At 56.0% G+C, this 13,379-nt stretch overlaps 7 protein-coding genes across 7 annotated transcripts; 4 read left to right on the forward strand and 3 right to left on the reverse strand.

The window, feature by feature from the left end:
- Positions 1-60: 60 nt before the first annotated feature.
- GGTG_06341 (alpha-1,6-mannosyltransferase subunit) lies at positions 61-1,709 on the reverse strand (the record flags this gene model as incomplete). The annotated part of the gene is made up of 4 exons (XM_009224158.1): positions 61-106; positions 255-594; positions 698-1,213; positions 1,415-1,709. 4 exons carry the CDS (start codon positions 1,707-1,709, stop codon positions 61-63), a joined length of 1,197 nt encoding a protein of 398 aa, XP_009222422.1.
- On the forward strand, positions 1,641-2,851 carry GGTG_06342 (hypothetical protein). Its single transcript, XM_009224159.1, has 4 exons — positions 1,641-1,923; positions 1,982-2,041; positions 2,155-2,262; positions 2,355-2,851. Exons 1-4 carry the CDS (start codon positions 1,896-1,898, stop codon positions 2,408-2,410), a joined length of 252 nt encoding a protein of 83 aa, XP_009222423.1. The 5' UTR covers positions 1,641-1,895; the 3' UTR covers positions 2,411-2,851.
- On the reverse strand, positions 2,717-6,586 carry GGTG_06343 (ubiquitin carboxyl-terminal hydrolase 13). The gene is made up of 4 exons (XM_009224160.1): positions 5,674-6,586; positions 5,410-5,553; positions 5,312-5,325; positions 2,717-5,243 (listed from the first exon to the last, which is right to left on the reverse strand). The coding sequence occupies exons 1-4, from the start codon at positions 5,707-5,709 to the stop codon at positions 3,170-3,172; spliced, it is 2,268 nt and encodes a 755-aa protein (XP_009222424.1). The 5' UTR covers positions 5,710-6,586; the 3' UTR covers positions 2,717-3,169.
- A 1,346-nt stretch (positions 6,587-7,932) lies between these two features.
- On the forward strand, positions 7,933-8,965 carry GGTG_06344 (hypothetical protein; the record flags this gene model as incomplete). Its single annotated transcript, XM_009224161.1, has 4 exons — positions 7,933-7,968; positions 8,218-8,334; positions 8,693-8,716; positions 8,945-8,965. The coding sequence occupies 4 exons, from the start codon at positions 7,933-7,935 to the stop codon at positions 8,963-8,965; spliced, it is 198 nt and encodes a 65-aa protein (XP_009222425.1).
- A 458-nt stretch (positions 8,966-9,423) lies between these two features.
- On the reverse strand, positions 9,424-10,393 carry GGTG_06345 (hypothetical protein; the record flags this gene model as incomplete). Its single annotated transcript, XM_009224162.1, has 3 exons — positions 9,424-9,574; positions 9,785-10,015; positions 10,146-10,393. The coding sequence occupies 3 exons, from the start codon at positions 10,391-10,393 to the stop codon at positions 9,424-9,426; spliced, it is 630 nt and encodes a 209-aa protein (XP_009222426.1).
- An 860-nt stretch (positions 10,394-11,253) lies between these two features.
- On the forward strand, positions 11,254-12,001 carry GGTG_06346 (hypothetical protein; the record flags this gene model as incomplete). Its single annotated transcript, XM_009224163.1, has 2 exons — positions 11,254-11,579; positions 11,884-12,001. 2 exons carry the CDS (start codon positions 11,254-11,256, stop codon positions 11,999-12,001), a joined length of 444 nt encoding a protein of 147 aa, XP_009222427.1.
- Positions 12,002-12,726: 725 nt separating this feature from the next.
- GGTG_06347 (hypothetical protein) lies at positions 12,727-13,140 on the forward strand (the record flags this gene model as incomplete). Its single annotated transcript, XM_009224164.1, has 1 exon — positions 12,727-13,140. The coding sequence occupies one exon, from the start codon at positions 12,727-12,729 to the stop codon at positions 13,138-13,140; it is 414 nt and encodes a 137-aa protein (XP_009222428.1).
- Between the last annotated feature and the right edge of the window lie 239 nt (positions 13,141-13,379).

Here is a 13,379-nt window from a genome sequence, read left to right on the forward strand (position 1 = left end):
TCGCGGGCGCCCTGGCGCGGCGGTCCCACGCAAAGGCCGCCCCCAGCGCCGCGGCGGCCGTCAGGGGCGGGGCGACGTAGAAGATGAAGCGGGCCTCCTTGTGCGGCTGCAGCGAGTAGACGGCCACAAAGAGGACGTTGGGCCAGACGAGCAGGCGCGCGGCACGGCTAGTACCGGGCTGGCGGAGCGCCAGGCCCGCCAGGAAGGGGGCCAGCGGGTTGAGCAGGATCCGGGGCAGGGCTGAGGTGAAGTACCAGTGCCAGGGCGAGACGCCCCAGTTGGAGGACGAGCCGAGCACGGCGTTGTAGTAGAAGCCCCAGAGCTCGGGCCAGAGCGGCCGCTGCCAGAAGTACGAGTCCAGCGGCACCGAGACAAGCAGCGCCATGGCGGACGAGATGGCAAAGGGCCAGATGAGCCTCTCCAGGGGCGCCAGCGGCGCGACCACGAGGTAGAGCGCGTTGGTCGCGAGAAGCAGGGCCACCTCGGAGCGGAAGATGATGGCCGCGAGCACGAAGAGGGAGATGGACACACGCTGGCGGGGAGCCATGGCCTTTGGGTTGGGGCTAGGCAGGAGGTTGGTGAAGGCCAGGGTAGCTGATATGCCTCGTCAGACCAGAGCCGCGCCTTCATAACAAGAACCGGATGTTGCTCATGCTACATCACGGGATGACGGGTGGACAGGGATAGATGGACCTACTCAGACCAAAGGCGAACATGTTGGGCAGGGTCCTGGAGGCGTAGAAAATGACGTGGAACTGGCTAGCCTGGAATAGGGTGTACCACCGCTCGACCGACTTTCCGTAGGCGCGGCCGAGGGCGGCCTTGAAGGCGAGCATGGCTAGGGTGTTGAACAGGCCCAGGACGGCGCGCACCACCAGCTGGGCGTGGCGGAAGCCGCCCGCCAGCGCGATCAGCGGCTGGGAGACACCGGCCAGGATGACGGGGCCGACAAAGGTGCGCGGCACGGCGCCGGGGAAGGCGAAGTGGTCGTAGCTGCCGCCGAGCTTGGCTCGCACGTCGGCCGTCGGCGTGCCGTAGACGAGCACATCGTGCGTGGCCTGCATGTTGAACGACTCCTCCACCTTGGTGTAGGGCGCCACCGCCAGGTGGACTAGGACCAGCCCTGGTATCAGGAGGGAGAGGAATGCGTCTGTGGGGGTGCTTGCGTTCAGTTTGCGGACTCTCATCGTGGCTCCCTCGCTCTGGTAAGCGACTGAGAGAAAAGTGACGGAAAAGGGAATATACCAAGCAGTCGCATCTTGAGAGTTGATTTTGCAGTTACTTTGGCAGCATTCCGGGACCGGCTCTCAAAACGCGCAGCCTGGGGGCTGGCAAAAGAAGTTTGGAGGTTTGAGGTTAACTGGACTTTGTCCTCTCGTCGCTGTGATTGGTATTCAAGTTGGTGGTAGCTGACCTGGTGTCCAATCGAACAGCGCCCCTGCATCTAGCAGCGGTCCAATGCTGTGCAGCTTGCCGCATTCGCTGGAGACTTGCCTAGAGCACCCACTGGAGCTTTGGAGCTTGGAGCTTGGTCGAGGCAGGCCCCACATCCCAGGCGGCTCAAGCCCGGATAAACTGTTAATCCGCCTACCCCCACCGGTCGCGGCTGGAGCCGGGGCTGGGCGGACATGGAAGGCGCGCAAGGTCACATTGCGACTGCCCCAGACGACACGCCGCGCCGTCATCAACGAATCGGCATCTTGTGCCATGTGGCTTCTGGGCTTCTGACATCGCCGCCTTGCCCCCTCGATCCCAGGATACCACCTACCCGTCACCCACCCGAGACAGGCGTCCTGTACAGTTCCTGTCTACGTAGACTTGTATTCTTGTTTCTCTGTTTTCTTTTTGCTTGCGCAAGCCGCGCCGGTTCCCGCACACAGCCCCAGTCCTTCAAGATGATGATCCTCGGGAGTTTCCTCTACAGCAAGTCTTCCCCCCCTAACAGAACAAAGCGGCTTGGCTAACATGCGCATCTGTATAGTCAGCGTCCTTCTCATCAATGCGATCGCCATCCTGTCCGAAGACCGCTTCCTCGCGCGCCGTATGTTCGATCTGGATCCAAACACCGGCCCACCACTACAAAAACCTCCCCTGAAAGCCCGAAGCGGCCGCCCTCGAACCAACCAAGACTAATATTGCGCTTCCCCCCCTCAGTCAACTTCTCGCCTTCCTCGTACGACCCAGCGTTCGGCCAAAGCCCCGAGGCGAGTGTCAAGGCTCGCACCGTAAATCTGATCGCCAGCGTCCGGACGCTCATGAGAAGTGTGCATCCCCCCACTCTTCGCCACAGTCAAACTTGCCGTGGAGGCACAGCGATGGATAGAATCACTGACGATGCGCGGCCCATCCTGCAGTACCGCTGATCGTCGTCAACACCTTGATAATAATATACGAGATCGTCCTGGGCTAGTCGGGCATGCCCCCTCGGCTGAGGGTGTGTGGAATGGCGAAGTCGATATGGGTGGAATAAATAGACACCTATAGCATATACTAGGCCGTCTACTCTTTTTGATTTATGGACGGCCATTGGGATACGTCCCATTTTGTGGTTTGGCGTTACGGCTGGAGACTATGCATGCGCCAGGGGCTGTTTCCTGCGATTTTACCATATATGGCTAGGTACCTACTGAAGGCGGCTGTTATTTCAACCCCATGTTCTCGCGCCAACCGTCATTTGTAATGTCCACTTCCTGCCGTGCAAACGACAAATAACAGAGCCATGGGCTGGTTAGGCGCACTCAGGGTATTCACCAGCACGTGCACATCGACAAAGATATCGCGCGACATGGATAATATGTTTGTGTCTATTTTTGATGCCTACATTGCCGACATGCAGACCTTCTCCTCGCCGTTTCCCAAGACTGGAATCTAGCGGTTCCTGGATGCGTTCCGTGACATGAGAATGAACCAACAACAAACCGCGCCCCCAAGATCAAAACAAGCGCTAGTCCCTCCCAACATTCTTTGTACAGGCCATATATATGACCGCACATATGTACTTGGGGATAAGAAATGGGATAGCGTGGCCGAACCTGGATGTATATATGCGTATTAAGCCAACGTGGCGTGTAGAAAAGATAATAACGGCCGGTTCGTATCGTGGTGAGCGCAGCTCGGCCGTCTTCATAGTGTCGCAGGCAAAGCGGGGGCTACTTATGTCGGCATCCCGTTATGAGAACAGGTTGCTACTCTTCTTTCTTCCAATATTGAAGCTGAACCTCTCTTTCAGTCTCCCAGGCCCAGGGATAGGGCCCTCAGCGTGCGGAGACGACGGTGTGCCATTGGAGGCGGCGTGCTCCGAGGATCCGCTGTCGGCCCTGTCCTTGTCCTTGTTGAGAAAGGCAAAGCTCCTGCGAGACATGCCTCCAACAGTCTTGGATCGATTAATGAGTCCGCTGACGGCACTCGAGGCCAGCTTCCCGCTCGCTGTGCCGTTGCCGTTGCTGACGTCCTTGAGAGAGGATGCTCCGTTCTCTTTTTTCTGCTTTTCCTCTTCCTCAACTGCTGTCTGCTTGCTCGCCTGTAGAGCTTTCCTCATGTCGTCGAGCTCGCTCTTGCGTGCTGATTTCTGCCGCTGTTCCCTCTCCTTCCTCTGCTTCTCCTCGAGCTTGGCCTGCTCTTTCTCGGCCATCTTTTTGGCCTTTTCTTGCGCCTTCTGCTCCTTCTTTTCCCGTTCCTTCTCCTCCTTGGACTGCTTGACCGCAGCTGGCATAGGTGGAGGGGCGGCCGCGAGCGGGTGAGTAGATGGTGGTACAACGGGAGGCGGGACGATGGCGCCGTTTGGCGCGGTGATGGCGTGATCCAGGGCAGCGAGCGCATCGTGTTCCTCGACCGGCTGCATGGGCGCCGTGACCTGTTTGGTTAGCGGAACTGCGGTCCCGTTGGCCTGCTCGGTCGCGAGATCCGCTGTTTGTGTTGCCAGCTTGATTTCCTCCAGCCCTTCGGCATCCTGCTCTGCCATGACCTTCTCCAACGTCGTCTCCTGGTAAAAAAGCACGTAAGCGCACGCTGTGTTCCCCGGCTTGTCGCCGAAGAAGTTGCGAACAAAATGCTTGTCAACGGGCTCGACCATCTCGTCGTCGAATAACAGCCAGCCACGACCAGGTGTCTTGATGACGGAAACGTAATGGCCATGTAGCGCATTCGGGCCGATGTGGACCACGACGGCATAGAGCTCGTAGACTCGGTCCGGGTCTGCGGCCTCCTCTGTGGTGTTGAACATCCTGAGCTGGTAAGGGTACACGACTCGGTGAAATAACTTCTGCAGCCGGCTGTAATCCTCAGTGTACTTGAAACGCTTCAGGTGCAGCGCGAGGACCTTGGGGAGCCTCTTGACCTTCATGCGCTTCTCAGCCTCCTGGAGCCCGCCGCAGTGGTCGCAGTGGAACTTGTTCCGCTCGCACAGCATCTCCTCAGCCGAGAATTTCTGGAGACAGGCCGTGACGGACGAATGCTCTTCTAGGTCAATAGACAGATCTAGGAACGTCTCGTCCCTCTGAGAGGCGGTTTCACAGGTGAGGCACTTGGTCTCCGATGTTAGCAGGCCCTCGAAGATGTCGTGGACCCATCCCGTGCCGGGTGACCTGGCCCCTGGTTGCGGTCGCGCCAAAGCGCTGACAGAGGCGCCGAGGGCCTTTTCTACCGACTGCGCCAGGGCGTCTTTGGCTCGTGCCTCGTCCAGCTCCCGAAGCTTCTTGGCGTTGGCCTCGACGTTGGAAATGACGTCGTTCAGCACGAGGCCGTAGAATTCGTGTGCATCTTGATGCATCGAGTTGCGGAACATCTCGTTGTCGCGCTTGAAGATCTCGAGGAAGCGCTGCGGACTCAGGACGCCGGTCCTGGTCTGGCTCTCGATGAGGGCCATGAACAAATCCTTGAGGCCGGTAAATGTGCTCTCTTGCATCCCGTACGCAGTCGAGTTTTCCTGTGCCAGCTCCAGGACGGGCCCCTTCAGCATCGCCTGCTTCTTCTTGTACTCAGGCGAGTCGGGCTTGTCCTCGGGTCGCAATGGCAGTCCCTGGCCCGCGTTTATCTTTTTCCTCTGCTCGAGGGCCTGCGCGGCTGTCAGCTTCTTGCCTGCGGGCGGCTGGTCTTCGTTGGCGGCTGCAGGCGGTCGTATTTGCACGTTGACCTTGGCGCGCTTGCCATTCGGGGTATCGGAGGGCGAGAATGGCGGGTAGTTGACGACGTTCTCTCTGAAGGTCTCGGAGTAGTATAATGCTTGTACGATCGAGTTGCAGTAACTTTGGGGCACGCAAGTCAGTTTGGGGCTCAACGAGGAGGTCGGAACTGGGGTGAGGAGGGCCGGCACCATGTGTTTCCAAACTATTTGCCAAGATACGGTGGTTAGCAGAGAAGTGGCAAGTGAGAGCCTCCATGGGCAGGCGTATACGCGTGTGTGGGCCATACGTTTTCTAGGCCGAAGAACTTGTCGCTTCCATCCTCGCGGAGAGGCCCGGCGTTTTGCAGCATCTTCTCTAGAGGCGTCAGCTCCGGAGCCGGCTCCTCCTTCTTCTTGCCTGCCGCGGCATTAGCCGAGGATCCCGACGAGCCCTTGGAGAGGTAGCCAAAGTTAGCAGTGATCAAAGACGCTCAAGAGCTTGAAAGAAGTCGGGCTCTCTCGCGCCTGTCGCTCAAGCGCAGCCATGCGACGGGCGGAACGAGAATACCTACTGCGCCGGATTTTAGATGCTTAAAGAAGCCCGCCATTTTGTATGGCAAGGGGTCGAGGTCGGGATTGGGTTGGAATTATGGCCTGTTTCGGGAATCTGCCTCGGGAGGGGCGCACAGGTGGATGGCGAACGGTGGTGCGGCGCGCGCATTCGCAAAGCTCGGCCGCGAGGGAGATGGCGCTGTTGATTATGACGACGGCGTCCAGGACACGCAGGTAGCGGCGCTTCCGCCGCTGTGCGACCGCAGTGCAGGGTCGAGTCAAGGTCGTGGGAGGGTCGCAGTGAAGAAGGCCGGGGAGCCAAAGGGAATGAGGCAAAGATGAGGAGAGGTAAGAAAGGGGGCAAGGCAAACAGATTAAAAGGCGGGTGTGTGTCGAAAAAGGTGACAGCGAAGGAGCGATTTCTAGAAAACGAAAGGAGACTGAGGGTTCGCTTCGGCTCGCTTGGCGAATGGACAGCCTCACGGTTCCGCCAAGGCTGGGTTCGAGAGGTGGTCGGCGGGCACAAGACAGGGATCGCGTGGCGGGATTAAGTTCGGGTGCGGCTCATTGAAAACCAGACCAATTGCTCTTATCCTCGCGCCTGGGACGAGTGGTTGACGGGCGATCGAGTAACGCGATCCGAAAGACTGCGAGGCTAGGACGAACACTTCAGGGACGACCAGGGGCGCACAGGGGCGGCGTTCGCTGCAGAGGGAGCTGAGGGAAAGAGATGGAGCGGAGCGGCGGAGAAGACGAGGTATTAAGACGGCCACGGCCATGGCCCCGAGGGTGCGCAACGTTCGGGGCAGGGCTGGTTCCGGTGGTGGGTTATTCGATCCCTGCCTGGCTCTCCGGCCCCCGAGGCCCTGCTGGCTTCCACACCACCTGGGGCCCCCCAGGATGTTTTAGGGTGTGGATGCGACTGATGTGCTGACGACCAGACCCTGGTGCTGGCTGGGGTGGGGTTACCTTACCGTGCGAGCGGAGGCTGGCCCGTCGTAGCGAATGCGCAGCTGATGTCGCTATTCTTTGGGGTAGGCGCTACCACACCTCGCCTTGCCACTTGTATTTTGTGGGTGCAGACAGCACGGTTAGGCACCGTGAGTAGCAACACTGTCGGTACAACAGACAGACAGGCGCGCGTGTATTGTGCCATGGCCAAGTCTGGTGCGCCAGAAGGAGACACGGAAATGGAGGCACCCCTCTGGTCTCGGCGCAGAGTTCGCCATCTGGTCATGAAGCGCAGGTCAATTGAGTTGACGGCCGGGAGCTAGCGCTAGGTTGTGCGAGTTGACCTGCCCCTCTGGGTGTCATGGATCCTGCCAAGCCACCTGATGGGTGTGTATTACCCGCCAACAACCATTGGGTCGTAAGCGATGGCACATGGAGTGCACATACATTAGTGCTGCATATTTGCTCGACTGTATGCAGATCGATCCTGTCGCGTGCGGCCCCGGGCGGGCTCTTTGGGGTGCGGTGAACCCTCGGGGGCATGGCCGCTGATAGGTGAGAGACAAGCCGATAGAATGGAAGCATCGAGTGGCCGCGCTCCACACCCGCCGGTTCAATTTCTGGTAGACCAGGCGCACACTAGGATCGGCCCAATCCCAGGTCACGGAGATATAATCCGGATCAGACAGGCTCTCAGTCCATCTCGGTCCTCCCAGGCGAAGGTGAGGCAGCATTACTCGATGGGTAGATGTTTCGCAGTCTTGACCGTTTTATCTACTGCATCCTTCTGTTTCTGGAGTGCGGTCGCTGTTGCTTTCCGGGAACGTGGCATCCAACCAAGGTGCATCTCTCCTTCTCAATAATTTTGGGGCTGAGGAATGGTCGGCCCCGCTCCCGCTCCCCATCAACCGCCAAATGTGGGGAAGCACAGACCCCAATCCTTCTCGCTTCATTGACGCGCGTGGCCCGACTTCCCCAGCCAGGGAAGCGGGGAATTGTGATTGATTGAATCATTCCTCGCGTCCAGCGAGCGTGACGATGCAGTCTGGTGGGTGACAAAATCATGAATCATGAATAATAGTCAGAAACGCCCTTAGAATCCAGGCGACGGATCGGGAATGGATAAGTTGAGGAAGAAGAGAGCAGAGTGAAACATATTCACATGAACCCAAGCCACAATTCTGATCAATAGCTAGGACGTCATCTCGTTGGGATTTGAATGGATTGGGACCCAGCATCTATGGTAGTTGACACCATCCATATCTGCTCCGCCTCTCAACATGCTAAGCAGGCTTGCATCGTGTGCTCATCGTGGATAGGCCAACTACATGGCGCCTTTGCTGGAGCAGTGCGGTGACCTGCAGGTATGGGCCCGAGAAAAGATCGGCGGCGGAAATGGCAGAGAAAAAAGAACGAACTTATGCCCGAGGGCGGAAGGAGCTAGATTTCGGTCGAGGGGTAGCTCCCACATACGTCACAACCTAGCCCAACGGCCAGGGCCGCCATCGTCGCATGCTTTTAACCGGGTGGCGTGGATATTGTTGGCAGTAGATACCTGCTCGCTACAAGATACAAGATGTGATGCAGGTAAATCTAACGGGCATGTGGCACAGTGTACGCAACTACTGGCAATGAAGCCCAACAGTTGGATGCAGCATCTCTGGGCTGGGCTGGGGTTACACCTGGGGTGGGGCTTGTACTTTCTGATGGTCTCGATCCCGATGCTTTGGGTAAGATAGATTAAACAGCAACGACGCTGGACTGGTGCCACCCCTTTTTTTTTCTGTTCGCTTGATGTGGGGTCATGTCTGGTGGCCTATGTAATCACGCTGCGGACTCCGCCGCCTGCTGCGATCTCCGTCGACCGAGAAAAGCTGTCTATGTCGAGATTATAGGCGGAGACGAGATCAGGGGAGGGTTCTGAAACAGCCGCGCAAAGGTCTCTATTTTGTCAACATGTTTTATCATGCGCCCTTTCCTGTGCAAGTGCCCGCCTCTGGTCTATTATAGCTTGCTCTCAATCAGCCTCGTTCTCACCTCCGAGTAGCATTCACAGCCGCACCCCGGCCATTGATGCCAAGAAGCCAGCAAGGCCAGCTGAAAACAAGGCTTGTATGTAGAAAGAGCTTGTTTCCGCCCACTTGAGGTCACCAGACACCAGACACTAGAACGCTGTGCCTGCGCCACACGGCAGCTAGTCGCGCTTGGCGCACGTATGGCCGATTCCCGCTTGGCGTTTAGAGGGCTAGAACGACTACGTGCTTGCCTCTTCCGAGAGACCTGACGGAACGGCTCGAGAGATTGCGGAGATGTGACTGACAGATCCTGAACGGCTTCTAGTTCAAGAGGGAACTCTTTTAGTTTTGCTACTTGCTACTAGGCTGGCATTTGTTGCTTCTTGAATCGCTCAGGGGTTTCTCGAGGAAGAGCCACCCTCTAAGGACAAGGAACTACGATTATAGTGCGAGGCTGCGGCTCAGCGCTCTGGTCATTTGGCGGTCGAGATGGGAGAATACTAGGGCTTATTCTGCTTGATTTTTCGTATTTATGGGAAAGGTTTTTGTTCGGGTTCCCCTGGTATCACTATACCACTGGAATCAAGCAAAAGGACTCGTGACAGCAACATGCTCTCGTTTTGTGGATACAATACGAAACATTTTACCGAGGAAACAAGCGAGCAAGCCATGGAACGGGAGGGCGGGCTGCATTGGCAAGTCAATTGCAGACTACGTGACTGTATTCCCACCAACATGCAGACGGCTATAGGAGCGAATAATACCCGACGGACACCACTGCTGTGCCTAGCAGGAAGCTGTGGTTCAGTCGGCCTTTGAGCTCTCGTAGACCTTTGGGGGCGGGACCGGCACGTCGCTGCTCCCTGCGATCGTGCTTTCCGGGTCCTTGGGGTCCTTGATCAGGCGACGAACCCAAAGCACATAACAATCACGTCGGCCTTCCAGGTATTTGTTGCTACATCAATGGCCTGGGGTGATCGGTAAGTGCTTGATCTGTTATGCGTAGTGGATTGTGAAGAATATGCTGCAAAAGACGGCGTACCTCGGCGATTCCCCTGCGAACTTGGTCGGCCAAATCAGGATTCGTCAGGTCCCGTCTAGTCTGGAACACCTTTGCGACGGGCAGGTCGGCACAAGGTGCACATCAGAGAACAATCTCGCCCACGCGAGAGCCATGACCGTCGCAGTCGCAGTCCCAGTCCTAGTTGTGCTGAGAGGCCACGCTGTCAGGTTTGCCCACAAAGCTTTTTGACTACTTGGTGAGGATTCTCCCCTGGTCCTGATAGAGTGCGTGAAGGTGTCTGGGAAGTTGTAGTCCGGTGTCCAACACTGCGATCTTGACGCGTTCTGTCCCTCGATCCGATCCACCACGTTGAGCGAGCTCCTCACATCGTTGCTAACACTCGTACACGAGGTCATGCACGCCCTCCAAATTCTCCGTCCGTTCCTCTGTTGCGACTCGGCTACGCGTACTTCTGTTAGCGGAGACCTTGAAACACAGCAGACGAATTTAGGGGAGCGCTCACTGGTAATCGTCAACTTCGCCGCTCTCTTCACCATCAAAAGAGCCCGACAGCTGGGCGACTGCATTGCTCTGCTGCTCTGGACCCACATGGAGCATGTACGGACTGATCCCATATGCCGTCAGGAGGGCATTCTCAAGCGGATAAAGTACCCGATCAAAGATGTATCTCCAGACATCGTGGTCTCGAATGTTGCTTTTGTCGAGATTGTGGGTCTTGAATTGCTTCGGCTGGTACATCTGCGACTGCATGACGAAGGCCCTCTGGAACTGTCCGCCTTTCTGATAGACTCGACAACTTGGTCCAGTAATCGAACTCCGCAATGGCTTCCACGCATGGGGCTTGGGATGAGTCGGGCTTGGTTGGGGTACCTCGTTCAATTTCGAACAAGAGTATTTAAAGGGCTAGAATGTTCGGAAAGCGGTGGGGCTGATTCCATCCCGAAGATGACTGCTGTTGGGACTTCCAAGTCCGGGGAGCGCTGCTGACTGTGAGGTATGGCTTGGTGATTTCCAGCGGTGTGCGCTTGGGTGGTCGAAGGAAGCAGATGCTATCGCTAGTGGGGATCTTTCGGCCTCCAGGGGGCAAGTCCAGGTGATCTTTTCGATGATTGACCACCTCCATTGGATGACTGCTCAAGGAGTAGCTCCCTGAAAGATACCAACTCCGTCTCTCTGAGCTGCGTCGACACGGAACGGGATTCCTCAATACCAGGTCGGAGTCGCCACAGGTCTTTCGCCCAGACGGCCATACGCGGGCGTATCTTGGGTTCGACGTTGCTTATAACGAACAAAAGAGTTGGCGTTGACAATTTATCCTGTTAGATGAATGTGGGGATAAAATAAAACGTAGAGAAATGGCTAAAGAATTAAAAGATAATGAAAAATAAATAAATAACAAGGAAATTAAAAAGCAGAAGAAAAAGGATATAAAAAAAAGGAAAATAGGAAGAGGGACAGATCGTTTCCTGTATCTAGAGCGCCGTCAGACGAGTATTTCTACACGGAACCAGCCGGCCCTAGATCTACTGTCGAAGCAGCAACAACAACACGAAAGTAGGGGAAAATATGCCACAGAATACGTCGGCCAGTTGGAGCCGCAACGGGCTAACATGGATTTGTCCCACTCCCGTGTTCAGCCCAGCATCATCCTGTCGAGCACTGAAGTCACAGCCCTCGACCCAGAAGAACTGCGCACAGCTGATTGGTTTAAAGCGGAACGGCCCGAATCTGTCTCGTCTATTCAAGTCTCCCACGGCGAGTTTCCCAAGATGCCAGATCTAGATCCAGGAGGGCTCTCGTTCACATGTCCATACTGCTTCCTCGTTTTCCCCATCCGAGGAGCAGGGCACAGCCATCACGACTCACCGGTAGCACGCCCGAATGCCAGGGAAGAAAGCAGGCAAGGCACCAAAAGGCTTGAAAAACATCAGTGGAGGTAAGTTTTTGCAAACAAGGTACAGAGCGCACCTAGCATAGATATTAATTAACCTATTATCGGCCAGGAACCACTTGATCCGCGACTTTGAGCCATTTTTCTGCGTGTTCGAAGACTGCTCCTCGCCCTTCGTACGTGCAGACACGTGCAGTGACTGGCTTGCTCATTTAAAGAACAGACACTCCCAACGGACACGGCGATGCTGGCACTGTGGACCACAGGCCGCTGTTTCCTTTTCCAGTCCGGGAAAGCTCAACAACCATCTTCGGGATCACTATAACCACGCAGCCTCTGATGCCTCCAGACCTGCCTTCGTCAAGCATGGCATGGTTCGAAAACAAGAAGGTCTCCAGTCTTGTCCGTTCTGCGGTGGTTTCCCTGAGGGCATTAAGAGACGGTTCCCCGACCGGCAATCCTCTTAGGCTTTGGAAGCTTTAATCGCTCACATCAAGAAGCATTTAATATCTGTTGCCCTGCTTCTGGCCCCAATCAGGACAGGGGGCGGCGAAGACGGTGGTGGTAGCGACACGGACTCAAACGTGCGTGGATACTGCAGTGATCTCAGCAGTGATCTCAGCAGTTGATCTCAGCAGTGATCGTGGCGACTCCGGTCCGGGCTCCGACGTGCACAACACGATTGATATCGTGTGTCCCCGGCTTGAGTGCGATTGCCTTAGCAGGCTTAAAATATGCCCGGTTGGTCCTTCGAAGACGCGCATCTGACGCAATTAACGAAAAATGGATTGAAGTGAAGAATCGGGAGTAGCAAACCGGACTTAAAAAACTCGAGTGGCTGGAGCAGCCCGTTGTCAAAGCATTCTCGCAGCGCTCCCAACTCGACGAAATAAACACTTCACTTGATTCGGCCATTAGCTCGCAATCTTCACACGAGGTCGGGTCCGACCGTAGCGATACCATGCCTGGAATTACCAAGCTGGCTGCCGACTCGTTTGCGGGCCGTATCTGGGAGTCAACTTGAAACGGGAGCGGACGTTAATGAGAAGGGCACGTACGGCAGCGCCTTCAAAATCGCCTCATATGCCGGCCATAACGAGATTGTTAAACTGCTTCTTGAAAAGGGGCCAGACGTTAACGCACAAAAGGGCGGAGCGCCCTCGTAGCCACCTCATCCAAAGGCTACGACGAGATGGTTAAAATTCTACTGGAAAAGGGAGCCAACATCAATGAGTATTGGGATGACGAGACGCCGTTACTCGCGGCTGTTGAGAACGGACACGAAGCCGCCGCCAGGCTGCTGGTGGAAAAGGGGGCCAACTTGGAAACGAGGGGCCAGTTCAGACACACGCCATTACAGGCGGTTATTGGGCTCCATCGCAAAGCCGTTGCTAAGTTGTTCTTGGATCTAAGCGCCGATATCGAGGTGAAAAATAACAACGAGTTTACGCCTCTGCACTATGCCGCGATATACGGGAACAAGACGGTCGCTGAGCTGCTTGTAAAGCGGGGTGCTAATACCGAAGCGAAAGATATCGACGGCCGCACGCCGCTGCACATCGTCACAGGCCGCGGGTACGAGGCGATCGCAAGGCTTTTTAGATGACGCGTTTGCCACCTCCACACCCATTTCTATACTATTTGTACTTCCTACCCGGTTTTTACAAATTACGAGGGTTGTTTTTCGAAGAACATGTATATCGGTAACCTATAGATTATAATTTATTACGTGGCGCTAGATGGCTACATGTAGGCACACCTTGAATGTATGATATATAACATCGTTTCCGGTATGCCAAGAGCATGGGCGAAGCCGTCGTAATAGGGTTGGTGGCAGCTTTTTGA

Source organism: Gaeumannomyces tritici (genome assembly GCF_000145635.1).
Source record: "Gaeumannomyces tritici R3-111a-1 unplaced genomic scaffold supercont2.3, whole genome shotgun sequence".
NCBI lineage: Eukaryota > Fungi > Ascomycota > Sordariomycetes > Magnaporthales > Magnaporthaceae > Gaeumannomyces > Gaeumannomyces tritici.